The sequence below is a fragment of the Pleuronectes platessa genome, chromosome 2, assembly GCF_947347685.1.
Source record: "Pleuronectes platessa chromosome 2, fPlePla1.1, whole genome shotgun sequence".
Classification (NCBI taxonomy): domain Eukaryota; kingdom Metazoa; phylum Chordata; class Actinopteri; order Pleuronectiformes; family Pleuronectidae; genus Pleuronectes; species Pleuronectes platessa.
Window position 1 is genome coordinate 27,542,803 of NC_070627.1, and position 13,911 is coordinate 27,556,713.

The 13,911-nt window shown below is 42.3% G+C and overlaps 1 protein-coding gene across 1 annotated transcript; it reads right to left on the reverse strand.

Moving 5' to 3' along the window:
- Positions 1-226: 226 nt before the first annotated feature.
- On the reverse strand, positions 227-12,994 carry LOC128446499 (eukaryotic translation initiation factor 4 gamma 3-like). Its single transcript, XM_053429580.1, has 25 exons — positions 12,859-12,994; positions 12,018-12,139; positions 11,518-11,637; positions 10,871-11,026; positions 10,452-10,649; positions 9,625-9,771; positions 9,304-9,537; positions 8,630-8,734; positions 8,028-8,166; positions 7,490-7,611; positions 6,780-6,853; positions 6,376-6,479; positions 6,153-6,262; positions 5,861-6,033; positions 5,159-5,284; positions 4,953-5,034; positions 4,428-4,526; positions 4,178-4,255; positions 3,657-3,847; positions 3,132-3,346; positions 2,343-2,736; positions 1,720-2,032; positions 1,183-1,264; positions 923-1,066; positions 227-393 (listed from the first exon to the last, which is right to left on the reverse strand). The coding sequence occupies exons 1-25, from the start codon at positions 12,992-12,994 to the stop codon at positions 227-229; spliced, it is 3,831 nt and encodes a 1,276-aa protein (XP_053285555.1).
- Positions 12,995-13,911: the final 917 nt, after the last annotated feature.

The window sequence follows — 13,911 nt, forward strand, 5'->3', positions numbered from 1 at the left end:
TGCTACGGCAACTTCCAACACAACACAACTGTCTCAGTTCATCACACACAGACACACACACACACACACACTGAGTCGTATGCCCTTTAAGCACCAAACCATGGAAAGAACTAATCATGAGAACGAGCATTTTTAACTTCCTTTTATTATTAATAAATTAAAAAGTGCGGAACGTTGCAAAAGAAAAAGAAAAATTCCAAATTGACGAGTTTGGAATCCAAACTTGTCAATTGTCTTCCGACTCCTCCTCCGCCTCCCGCAGCCAGGTGAAGAAGGCTGTGACGGTCGTCAGGGCCACGCCCTTATCCAGCTGATTGGCCGGGTCTTTTCTCGTCCCCGACTTGCAGAATGCGTCCTCGTCGTACATACACTCGAAGAATATCTTGAGGAGGTCTGGAGAACAAATACATGTCAGTCATCGTTTCAGCTGTGACGAAACTGAAATAAATCTCATTTTTCCGTGAGGTGAGACCAATTCCTAATGTTATCAATTCAAGTAATGGGATTTGTATCTAGATAAGAAACCAAAAATTGATGTATTAGAAATAACTAAAGACGGCATTGTGTTTAGCAAAAGTTATTTGGAGTGATGTTCCTCAAATGAACGAATCAAGTTAATGTCAGTGCAGAAAAAATTTGAGATTCAATGTTTTAATCCAAACTTTTCAAATGTCCTTAAAAAATAGACGGAAATATGAAAATCTCCAATTCCATATAACAAGGCGAAGTTCTTCTGCTGATGAGAATCATGTGACAAGAACTAAAGCTCCAGAAAAGCTACTAAATGGACCTTGTAGTGAGATTGAACTGTTCCACTGGTTGGATCACAACTGAGAACTTGTTACACAGTTTATTCTTAAGAAACAAAGAAAAGGGATGATGTGTGAGTTTCATTTGGAGTGAACTCTGACGCAGAACTTACTTGGAGGATGATCGAGGGCGACGATCAGCGACTGAAGTTCCTGAAGAGCATGCAGCTGTCGCTCACTCTCTGAGTTCCGGTACTGGAGCAATACAGGTAATCTCTTTTGAATGAGGGCCGTGTGCACTCGACAGTTGGTGTTATCTGCACAGTGAAGAAGGAGGCAGATTAATTTCATTCGCTCGGCAAGAGAATACATATTGTAATCAGCGGTGCGATTTGAGCAGAGGAGTCTTTGCTCCGGCTGGTGGAGAGCTTACCTTTCACTGCTGCCTTACAGACAGCCGTCATCAACGCCCTCAGGTAGGGAGACGAGCTCAGGTGAGATTCAGCCAGGTTCTCCTGAGAAACAGAGAGATCAGAGGAGGAGGAGGAGTAAAAACACAGCGTCTGTCAAATTCACAAGAATCAGCTCAGAAGTGATGACACTGAAGAGCAGTAAACACAGAGTTCAAAGTATGTAGATGTGTAACTAATGTATTTCTGGTCTAGAACTGGAGCTTATGTTTTCATTTGTTTAGTCAGTTTGTCAGCAGGATTCATCAAAAGCTACTGAAATGATTTCCATGAATATTTGTGGACCCAGGGAGGAAACCGTAACATTTTGGAGCACAGGTGGATCCAGGAATTGTATTGATGAGATCTTACCAACAGTCGTGGACCAACATTAGCTTCAAGGTCCGAAATATAATTATATTCAGTTACTTTACAACGAGGTGTAACTTAGCCCCACTCTGTCTGCCCTTCAGGATTTTTACTACTAACTCGCAGAGACTGGTTGATTTCACTTTTCATACCTTCACACATTCGGCTTCGAAGTTGGGGTCCTGTTGAGGAGTGGTGTCAGCAGGCAAAGTTTCAGAGGCGGCCTCTCTGTAAGCAGGACTAGAGACACTGCTGCCCTCTGGCTCAGATTCGTCCTCTGAGACATTCGGTCTCCTAGGCACGGCTCCCTCTGGCTCGCTGTCTCTTGGCGGCTCCTCCGGGGTTGGACTCTCCAGCAGCTCCTTTGAGCTGCTTCCCCTGGTGTACAGATCCGGCTGAGACGGTGCAGAGCTCAGCGGCTTTGCGCTGCGCTTTCTGTTCTTCCTGCGCTTCCTGCCTGTACGGCTACGAGTGGTGGGGGACCAATAAACAAAGAGTCAGGAAGGATGTCAATGTAAATGAGAAACTCTGAATATCAAGCTTTTCAACTAATTTGGAAAATACTACAAATTATTATCAGTGACCTAAACAGAAGCGAAATAAAACCCTAATAACAAAACTGATTTTTTAAGTCAATGGAAACTAGTTAATCAGAGTTATAAATATCCTGCTAGCAGGAGAGATAAATATCAGAATCACAGACACTCTCCTCATGTTTCAGAGAAACCTAACACCAACAGGATCTTTCAAATCAGACAGCGTTGTCATCTCATACCTTCCCAGAGTTGTCCTGGCTTCGATGTCTGGGTTCTGTTGAGGAGTGGTGTCAGCAGGCAAAGTTTCAGATGCGGCCTCTCTGTAAGCAGGACTAGAGGCTTGGGGCTGTAGTGAAGGGGGGGGCATGAGAGAAGGCTCAACGGCGGCTGTCTCCAGCTCAGTCTCTGACTCTGCAAGGCTGTTCAAAGCCAAGGGGGCTGCTCCAGACAAGGCAGCCAGAGTTCCAGGGGCGTCTAAGAGAGGCTTGTCTGTGTTCAGAGTCTGAGGTGGCACCAAAGAGGGTTTCAGCTCCTCGACTGAGGACAAGTGAGAAGAGGCTGGTTCCTTGGCTGAGAGACGCTCACTTGAGTTGGCCGCTTCAGGTGGGTTGGCCTGCCGGTTTGGCGCATCCTCTGGAAGAAGGAAAAGTACAGATGAATACATGTCTTCAGAATTCAATCAGCAATAGGTAATATTTACACATAACAGTTGTTCACATATAAGTAATGTGAAATGGGCCAAACAGTTACAGATCTTAATTAAATTGAATGTGCTGATTTGGTCACATGAGAAACACATGGGACTGAAATTTGTCATATCACAGATCCTAATTAATGGAGATATGGGCTTTCCAAGATGATTATTTAGGGGTAATCTGACTTTGACTGGTCATATCTCCTTTAACATGAGAAATAAACAACCACAGTCACAACAGTGTGATTAATGGCAGAGAGTGAATGTGTCAGTATTATCGTCCTGTCTGTCCGGTGATGGACAGTGACGTGCGTCTCACCAGGCTCTCGGACACTGCTGCCCTCTGGCTCAGATTCGTCCTCTGAGACATTCGGTCTCCTAGGCACAGCTCCCTCTGGCTCGCTGTCTCTTGGCGGCTCCTCCGGTGTTGGACGCTCCAGCAGCTCCTTTGAGCTGCTTCCCCTTGTGTACAGATCCGGCTGAGACGGTGCAGAGCTCAGCGGCTTTGCGCTGCGCTTTCTGTTCTTCCTGCGCTTCCTGCCTGTACGGCTACGAGTGGTGGGGGACGAATAAACAAAGAGTCAGGAAGGATGTCAGTGTAAATGAGAAACTCTGAATATCAAGCTTTTCAACCAATTTGGAAAAAAACCCAAATTATTAACAGTGACCTAAACAGAAGCGAAATAAAACCCTAATAACAAAACAGATTTTTTAAGTCAAAGGAAACTAGTTAATCAGAGTTATAAATATCCTGCTAGCAGGAGAGATAAATATCAGAATCACAGAGACTCTCCTCATGTTTCAGAGAAACCTAACACCAACAGGATCTTTCAAATCAGACAGCGTTGTCATCTCATACCTTCCCAGAGTTGTCCCGGCGTCGAATTTGGGGTTCTGTTGAGGAGTGGTGTCAGCAGGCAAAGTTTCAGAGGAGGCCTCTCTGTAAGCAGGACTAGAGGCTTGGGGCTGTAGTGAAGCGGGGGGCATGAGAGAAGGCTCAACGGCGGCTGTCTCCAGCTCAGTCTCTGACTCTGCAAGGCTGTTCAAAGCCTGCATGTTTGGCGCATCATCTGGAAGAAGGAAAAGTACAGATGAATACATTTCTTCAGAATTCAATCAGCAATAGGTAATATTTACACTTAACAGTTCTTCACATATAAGTAATGTGAAATGGGCCAAACAGTTACAGATCTTAATTAAATTGAATGTGCTGATTTGGTCACATGAGAAACACATGGGACTGAAAATCTGGTCATATCTCCTTTAACATGAGAAATAAACAACCACAGTCACAACAGTGTGATTAATGGCAGAGAGTGAATGTGTCAGTATTATCGTCCTATCTGTCCGGTGTTGGACAGCGACGTGCGTCTCACCAGGCTCTCGGACACTGCTGCCCTCTGGCTCAGGTTTGTGCTCTGAGACACTCGGACTCTGTGGCTGAAGAAACTGGAGTTTCTGTTTGAGTGGAGACAACATTGATATGGTGAGGAAGTATAGAAGAGAAGGACGGCGTGGAAACAAAACAAAAAACATTAGAAAGTTCTCAAACAGCTGATAGATGGTAACAGAGGGTTTCCCTCCATTGATATTTCTTGAGTCTTGATGAGTGTTGACCTTCATCACTGACCTGTTGTGAGATGAAAGCCTGGACGTCCTCTTCCTCCGGCAGAAGGTCAGTCCAGTTGAGGCCTGATTCTTCCCACAGAGAAGCCACAGTACGATGGCCCTGTGGAGACGAGACCAGACAACGTCACAAACCTATGCTCTGAAATGTCTTTTCTATTACGTCTAATTTACAGCAGGGAGAAATATTTCATTCATAAACTTACTTAATGAATTAGAAAATATTTGCTTCAAATCAAAAGATCAAATCAGCCTAGTTGATTTCAATGAGATTTTTCATTTTACTGGTTTATAATAATTATAACAGAATCATTATAATAACACTGAAGGAATAATACAAAAAAATGCTACAGTGAACTCCAGTGCAGTGCAACAGTAAAAATATTTCAATATAGATTGTATACAAGTCAATAATCTATGTGTATTTAAATTATATCTACAGCTGAGTCACTGGTTATAATCCACCTGCTTCATAATGAGAACAGGTAACCGGAAAAAAGAGTGAAGAACAGACTGAAGTGTTTCTTACCATTTGTTTGCATAGTATGAGCAGTATTTCAGAGATCAAGATCCCAGCTCTTCCCACAGGAAGCAAAGGTTTGCTTAATTCACTGTGAACAAACAGAACATGAAAGAAATTTAAATAAATCTTAAAAGTCTGAGCAGATCTTTACTTCAGACACAGCTTAGTTTAGAGCAGAGTTCATCACAGTCAACACATTTGTGGTCTCGTACCTAAAGAGCTCTCTCATAGAGAAGCCCCCCTCCTTCAGCACAGGGCTGAGCAGCTCGGCCAGGTACAGCCAGATGTGGGGAACGTCGATGGCCATGTCGTCCGCTTGCTCCAGCGTGTCTGCAAACCTGGGAAAAGACACAAGGACGTTGTGGTTAGGAAAAAGAGCCGCTCCGAAAAACATAGTCAATATAAATTCAGTAAGTTAAGAAGCAGAAAATGTTTACATGTTCCCCAAAGAAATAAATGAACGACAACATAGTCTTTTAGAAAACCAAAAACCACTGAAAATTGACCGTCATTCTCGCTTATTCTGGTATCGACATGTTTTGAAAAATAATTAGCAGGAAGATAAATGGCTGGACAACATCAAATAAATCTTTTAATTTCACCCCAGCCAATGTAGAAGGAAAGGCTGTGTACATTTGCAAATACTATGCAAAGACCTATGTTAAGAATGACACAAAGATGCAGAAGCATATAGTCAAGTGCCAAAAGTTTCCTCAGGGCTCAAATCAGCCTATGACAAAACAAAATGTTTATATTTATGTCTGTATATGACAAGGTAAATACAGTTAGTATAAATTAGCCACACAATGTCCAGTTTATTCCCTTATATTCCTGTATATTCCTATGAAAAGTTTCCAGCTTTTAATATTCCCGGAATTTTGCAACCCTAAGTAGAACTGAGCAGGGGAACTGACCCTTTGTAGAACTGGGGTTTGGGCAGGATTCCCTTCTGCGCCAGCTGGAAGAGGAGCTGGCCCAAGTGGTCCCGTGTGATCTGACTGCGCTCCAGAGTCGACTCCACCCCCACGCGTATGAAGATGTGAGACTGAGAGCCCAGATCAAGTTCCACCACACACTGGACAGCCTCCTGCAACAAAACAAAGACGCATGTTCAAGACTTATACTTTAATTCTTCCCTTTAAGAAGGTTTATTCTATGAAATTGAAAAGAAAAAAAATCAGTTATCAGTTGAGTGGATCTCAGCACCTTGAAATCTTTAAGGTGCAGGAACTCGTCGATGATGGACTTGCACTTCCTCTCGATCTCCTCCTCAGACCGAGCAGGTTTCTCTCTCGTCTGAACAGGCTCAGGTTTCACTGTCGATGCAAATAAACAACCAGAGTCACAACAGTGTGATTAATGGCACAGAGGGAATGTGTCAGTGTTATTGTCTTGTCACTCCGGTGTTGGGCAGCAACGTGTGTCTCACCAGGCTCTCGGACTCTGCTACGCTCTGGCTCAGATTCGACCTCAGTGACTTTCGGTGCAGAGATCAGCGGCTTGTTGCTGCACTTTTTTTCTGTACGGCTACGACTGGTGGGGAACGGATAAACAAAGAGTCAGGAAGGATGTCAGTGTAAATGAACATAAAGCTTTCTAACCAATTTGGAAACTACTACAAATTATTATCACTGCCATAAACAGAGAGGAAACAAAACCCTAATAACAAAACTGATTTATTTTTTAAGTCAATGGAAACTAGTTAATCAGAGTTATAAATATCCTGATAGCAGGAGAGATAAATATCAGGATCGCAGAGACACTCTCCTCATGTTTCAGAGAAACCTAACACCAACAGGATCTTTCAAATCAGACAGTGTTGTCATCTCATACCTTCCGTGAGTTGTCCCGGCGTCGATGTCTGGGTTCTGTGGAGGAGTGGTGGAGGGTTGAGGTGAGGGGTCGAACTGCAGCACAATTTTGAAATTGTTTTACATTATTAAACTCATTATACAAATCATTATGTATATTGTTGAATTGATTTACTCTGAGTTGAGGGCGTGAAATCGTGGGCGTGAGGAAGAAGCAGGAACAAATCGACACAAATGCCCCTGTTATGAGTCTTTTACCAGTAATAAGTAGAAAATCTAAGAAACTTGTTTACCAATATCTGTATGAATCATAAAATATTACATATTTCTGATTATACAAGAGAAACTTAACAAGTCCTGACTCTGCTTTAGGTTCCAGCTTTAATTCAAATTCAAATTTCAAATCTCTCAGATCAAACTATCATTAAATCAAAATTAGTTAAGTTATTTAAATGTTTAAAGTCTGTAGCCAATTCTCCAGATTTTACCCGGAGGTCACGCCTGACAACGGCTTAAGTTTCCATGGAACACAACCAGTTAACACATGGTAATTGTTTGTCATTGTTTTTGTGATTCCATGTAGAGATATGAGCAAATCAACTATGAGGGACAGAAAGTAAATAGCAGCTTCATGTCTCCTGTAGCAGTGCATTTGTACAAACCTCACAGTAGAAGGTAAGAAAAAGGTAAAATCGTAAGATCTGTGTCGAAGCCTCGGAAAGCTCGTCTCACCTTGGAGATCTTTGGGATCTTGTTGGGGTCGATGGTCCTGCCATTCTTCCTCATGGGCACAGTGTTCCAGGTCTCCTCTCCCTGTACTTGCGGATCTCTCTGCTCCCTCTGCTCTCTCTGCTCTCTCTGCTGTCTCTGCTCTCTCTGCTGTCTCTGCTCTCTCTGCTGTCTCTGCTCTCTCTGCTCCCTCTGCTCCCTTGGATCTGTGGAGACACACCCACACAAAAAAACAAGAAACAAACAGGGAAATACAGGTTTAAGATTAGTTCACAGGAAATACAGTGGAGTCAAACGGCTGTGAAAGTGGCAGACAGAGTGACATTTCTGAATGTTTTAGTGGCATGCTGCGTTACAAGATGAAATATTATAGGTCAGCTAGCAGATGGGAGGGAGCTAGGGGGCTTTCTGTCTGCTGTTGGGCACAATAGCATCTCTGCAGGCTATAGGGACAGGAAGTCTACAGCCTGGCTTCCTAAGTCACTATAGCTATGCCAATGTAATTCTAAACCTTAAAGAGGATTTAGACTGCAGGCCTGACCTGGCCGTCTCCTGGTGTCCTTGAAGTACAGTTGCTGCTGCACTTTTCTCTGCTCCTCTTCCTCCTCAAGCTTTGCCTCCTTGTGGATCTGATCAATTGTCTTTGGACCCTGGTTGGCTCTTCTTGACACCCATTTGTGCTGAAGAAAAACAAATGTACAGAACAACAATGACTTCAAACCTGAATCAGACAGATTCTGTAGTGTTAAACAGATGTCTTAGCTCAGTCAATCACAGAGGAATATTCTAATGACTGGGGACACACTGATGAATTCATTAAAGATCAATAGTTATCACGTATTCCTCAGGTTTCAACCATTTTTCCCTGTTCGTTGTTTCTATGGAATTTTCTTACATTTCTTCGCCATTATCTATGTATCTATCTATATCAGTCCTTCTAAAAAGCATTAGAACTCCTTAACAACAGCAGTGTAGATATTCATTAAACAGAATAGGACCAGAATATATAGTATCATGTTCCTGGTCATCAGAGAGATCGATGAAATAAATCTCTCTGGTAAAATCCATCTTACGTTTAAGAATTTGATTCTTGGACTCTTTACAATTGTGCAAATGAAAGAAAAATCACGAAGACCCACTCACCAATCTCAGGTCTATGGTGTCCTGCAACATGAACCTTGTCCGTGAAGACGTCTTCCCCTCTCTGATGATTTTTTCCATCTGCTTAAAATAGTGATCCATCCGAGGCTGGTGAGACACAGAGTGAGAGAGACGGTTAATTTGAGACATGAAAGTCATGTTCAGCATGTCTCCATTCAATCTACCAGACAGCAGGTTGCAGATACTATTATTTTCAGAGTTGACCAATTGTCCAGTTTATCACTTGGAACAGTCCTGACCGCCTGAGATGAAACCGGAACATTTCATCAACAGCCGTAAAAGCCGTAAAGCTTCCGTGCTGAGGAAACGACCACAACCTACTTGTAAGCAGCTGCTGTGGGATTGTAAATCAGAATCACCTACTAAATCACTTATTTGACATTTCCAGAAGAAAACATCTTAGTGGGATGAAAGCAGAGACATGAACTGATCTTTGGCTGCCCTAATGTCAAAAACACTGCTGACAAAAAGTTCTCATCACATCTTCATCCCTGCAAACAATGCATTTCTCTTAATATTTGTTTTGAAAGGGAAACCAGCCGCATATTATCCTGTAGATTATATTCAAAGTTTTCAATCTGTAGCCACTCAGACCTTTCTATGACCGTAATAAAAGAAATTTAAGATTTATGTAAAATGTACAACCACCAGCTCACCTTGGCCTTCACTAAATCAAAGTCCTTGCCGATTGTGGTGAGCAGCCTGCAGAGACACTCCAGGGAATCTTCGTCGTGGTTCCCCAGCAGCTTCACCACGCAGTCATGCATGATGGCCTCCGTTAGCATCTTTAGCTTGAAGAGTTCACCAATGAACTTTATGTTGCTGATGGATCGCCGCCGGGCAATGTCCTTGGCCACCTGCAGCTCTACCTGAAGTCGGTCACGCTCCGTCTAATGGGACCAAGGAAACAAACCTCTTGAACAGAGTTGAAACAGAAACTAAAAGACGTTTCAGTAAAGATCCGGTGTCACACTTACCGATGCAGCAGAGTCCAGCTCCTTCTGCTTCCTCTCAAACACCACATCATCCACCTTGTCTCTCTCAAATTCCTTCTGGCAGCGGCTTAGCAGCAGCTTTTGAAAGTTCACTGTGTTGTTGGGAGCGTCAGTGATGGGCACTTTGAGCTGCACATAAAAAAAGTAAGTGGAATGAATTCAGTAGAGAACATAAGCATTAGAATAAAATAAGTAATGAACTAACCGTGAAAAAAGTTTTCAGGGGTTTAACATTTCTTTTTATATTTTGCAAATTAATATTTTCGTATCTGGATTATTTAGATTTTAATGACTGATATATTTTTAAGGTTATGTTATCAAATGATGGAAGACAGAAAATGTAATAGTTTCTCTAGAACTCTTGTTAATAGTGTCTATAATTAAGGATATGCACGTTTAATAAATTGTGTTTTAAAGGATTATTTGTGACTGATTTTCAAACTCCTTAATAAATAGTGTCGTCTGGTGTACACTCTAGAGGCATCAAAACAATAAAACCTCATCATCACACTGTACTGAATTGTGTTGCTTTTCACAGCATTATTCTGCATCAAGGCAGATCTGAATATGAACCAATTGATCCATTTGCTGCATAAACATTTAGCAAATTGTTGACTGCATATTGAGACACAGTGTGCACACCCCTCCAATAGATGGTTTAAAGATTACACTTAATTCCTCCATCGTGTTTTTGCATCTGATGAATGCGGTACTTCTCCAAATCCAATTCAAACAATTACATTGCAAACACAAGACTCTCTCGTTCCAAAGTCGACACACTTATCTGCTCAACTAAGCGACCAGCTTACCGTGGCGAGGCAGCGGCACATGTTCCCGTAGGCCACCGAGAAGCTGGGCTCGTCAATGGCCTTTTCAAACACCAGGTCGATGACTCCTTTGAGCCGCTCCTCAGTGTCGATGGTCAGGTCCCACACCTGCTTCACCAGCTGGCTGAACTTCTCCGGCGTCAGCTTGTTCAGGATGCTGCGGACCTTCTTGAACAGGTCCTGAGGGAGTAGGTCATAACAGGTACTTAAACTCTGAGGTCATCGATTACAAACACCAATCTCTTAGCTTGGTAATCTTACAGATTTAAAAAACATTTTTACTGGAATTTCCAATACTTTGATCACGTAGACTAACATTTATTATCAGAAAATTCTGTATATGTCATTTCTATATATACCCACTGCTTTGTGGATTTCAGATTGTGTATATTTGGTCGTACCTGTGTTTTGTTGGACTCTGGTTCCGCTGGGAGTCTTTCCCTCTTCATGCCTGGTTTCCAGGCATTCTCTGATTTCTTCAGCTGAACATCGTCGTGCAAAGACAGGCCCATGATGATCTTCCTGGGTGGTGGTCGCCGGGCCCCAAGGTTTTTAAGCTTAACACAGGAAAAAAGGGAAAAACAGTATTATTACCATGACTCAATATCTTTTAAATGAGCCAAAATAAAGGATTTTCAATTTCAGTGTTTAAGTTTGTGTAAGTTTAAAAAGATTGGCCTTCCAGTAACTGCTTCCATTCTTTGAACCCAGCAAAGCTCTCGCCTTGTATTTGACAAAAAGATGCTGTATAAGTCTAATCAAACTTATCGCCTGACTCCTGTGAAGATAAAGAACAAGCCAACAAATATTTCGGCTCAACCTGATTTTGACGCATGCAAAAGCAAAACCCTCCTTCAATTTCTCAAGAGTTTTTCTGTTTTGAATTAACCATCAGAAGAATCTCAAATCCTCCAGTGGTGTCAGATCACCGACCTCCAACAGTATTTTCTAAATTAGAAAAACATCCTCTACTTAAAAGCAGCGTGTTATCAAGTGTTGACTGAAACAGAAGCTAGAAAGTGGAAGAGTGTGTTTGTTAGTAACTTACGGGAGCGTCTCGTCCTACCACCTTTTGTCTGCCAAAATCTGCAAAGACAGGTGTGAAACCAGGTCCTCTGGAGATCACACGAGAATCCACGTCCCGAGATGGAAACTTGAATGCACTCCTCTGAAAAACACACACCCACACACACAAAAAATTAACTGAACAGCAGGGGGAGCAAAGAACCCCCCAATAGTAGGTGGGCAAAAAGAGTCTGGTCTGAGAATGTGTGTGAGAATGTGTGTGTGCGTGTTCTAACTTAGTGGACTATTAAAGGTGACCCTTGCTGAATGACAGTCATATAGCAATTACCAGCTCTTGCTTTATGTATTTTTACTTTACTTTCATTATTTATTCTTTTTTTTATCATTTAAGAGCCCAAGTACTCAGCCTTAATTCCTCAGAAAGGACCACTACAGTTTTCCATTCATTGATAGATTAACCCTGTAATAGGTTTAATCACAGTGTAATACTTTTGTCTAACAGTCTATGAGTCTGTAACATACCTTGTCTGGCACCACGTCACTGATTGGTGGGAGTCCCTCAGGTTTCTGTATGCAGGCAGGCTTGAAGCTCAGCTGGAAGGCCCTGTCATACATTTTACGCTTCCCACTGGGATCGGCCCGGTCTGGACAAACAAGAGAAAGATTGAATATAGTAGCTTTACACACTGGCAACTCCAAAAGGCAGAAAAAGACCAAGCAGGTTTCTCTATCGTCTGGATAACAGGCTCAGTTTTCACTGTCAGTAAACAGCAGAACCACAGTTACAAGCACAACGCGTTTAACAAGGCAGAAAAAGAGGGATAAATAGAAAAGGGTACGTTTCTCCATTGAGTTATTATTGTTATGGTTTCCAGGAGGACATACAGCTGTTATTACCGACACAAATGACACTCATTTAAAACCCATTGGTATCTTACAATAAATAAGCTCTTCAAATTCCTTACTTATGGGCCTATAAGTATTTGCTTGATATAATTTATAAACCCCGTAATAATTACATTTTTAGAATTGGGTCGTTTCATGCCAAATCATGGTACTTTTGGGCCACACAGTAACAGATCTTAATTAAATTGAATGTGCTGATTTGGTCACATTAGAAACACATGGAACTGAAATTTGACATATCACAGATCCTAATTAATGGAGATATGGGCTATCCAGGTTTATTATTTAGGGGTACTCTGACTTTGGTCATATCTCCTTTAGCATGAGAATGTTTCTCATATCATGTTAAAAGCTCTAGATGTGAAAACTGTCTTGGATAGATTGTTAAGAGTTGCACTCCTTCCTCTTAGGATCTGTGGAAATAATTTAATAGAATGGTGAGAGTGTTGGGTCAGACCTGGCCCTGGTTTGGTGTGGGAGGCCCCTTTGGTCAAAGGCTGCTGCCCTTGGGGCTGCTGGGGCTGTTTCTGTAGCTGAGGCCACGGCTCTGGAGGCTGGCTGCTGCTCAGCTGCTGCGATTTGAGGTAGAACATGTGAGGATAATGAGGGTGCAGTCATAAAAACTAGCAACACAGAAAACCAGAAAGACAGGCACAGACATGAAGGCAGAGCGCATACAAACAGATAAACAAACAAGCAAGCCCAAATGCCGGATTAAGTAGACAGTCCAATGGTTAAGAAAAAGACAGGGGGGAGCCAGAGAGAATGAAGACCAATGTCAGAAGAATGGGTTGATACAAAAAGGGTTGAAAAAAGATAGAAAAGGAGAGAAAGGCTAGTGTGATATGTGATCAATATTTAGAATGGCCCTTGAAGGAGATTCTAAATATTGAAATGGCCCTTGATAGAAAAAAAGGTTCCCCTACCCCTGAATGAGAGCAACCATCAACTGTAAACAGGTCAGTGTGTTTCTTTCACCTGTGCAGCCCGCAGGTAAGGGAAAGGCATGGATGCCATGGGCTTCATGATTGGCTGATTAGTGGGGTATACGGCTAGAGGAGTCTGTGAGACAGGCTGTTTGGAAGACGTGTTTGTCGGGATGGTGGGCCTAGCAGTTGTATCTGAGTCCTCTGGAAAAACTGTAGGTAAGATGGGAGAGAAACACAAAAGACATTAAGTACGATCCCAGAGACAGCTGACTCATTTCTGCAGGCTGCCATGCTTTGATCTAAAGTACAAACAAGTTCAGTTTTTTAGGCGACTATTCTTCTTATGTTTAAGGCAAAGTTCAGATGGACATCTATTAAATAACATTATATACAATTCCAACAAGTTTTACGAATAACCAGGGAATAATTACCTGATGATGTGTCTGTCACGTCTCAGTAGCAATCTGTTGGGTTTCTGATATATCACCTAGCCCTTGATCTTTAGTGGACAAAGTCAAAAGCCAAAGTTTAGCGAATAGTACAGGGAGCTAGGCACAAAAACCATATCAATAATTATCGTA

What these genes read in the sequence shown, in the direction of transcription:
- LOC128446499 (XM_053429580.1), bottom strand. Translation starts at nt 12,994, where the DNA reads ATGTTCTACCTCAAATCGCAGCAGCTGAGCAGCAGCCAGCCTCCAGAG. An exon ending in TGTGCCGCTGCCTCGCCACG is followed by an intron (nt 9,772 to 10,451) that starts GTAAGCTGGTCG and finishes TTTTATGTGCAG; the next exon opens with CTCAAAGTGCCCATCACTGA. An exon ending in ACACCATAGACCTGAGATTG is followed by an intron (nt 8,167 to 8,629) that starts GTGAGTGGGTCT and finishes GTTTTTCTTCAG; the next exon opens with CACAAATGGGTGTCAAGAAG.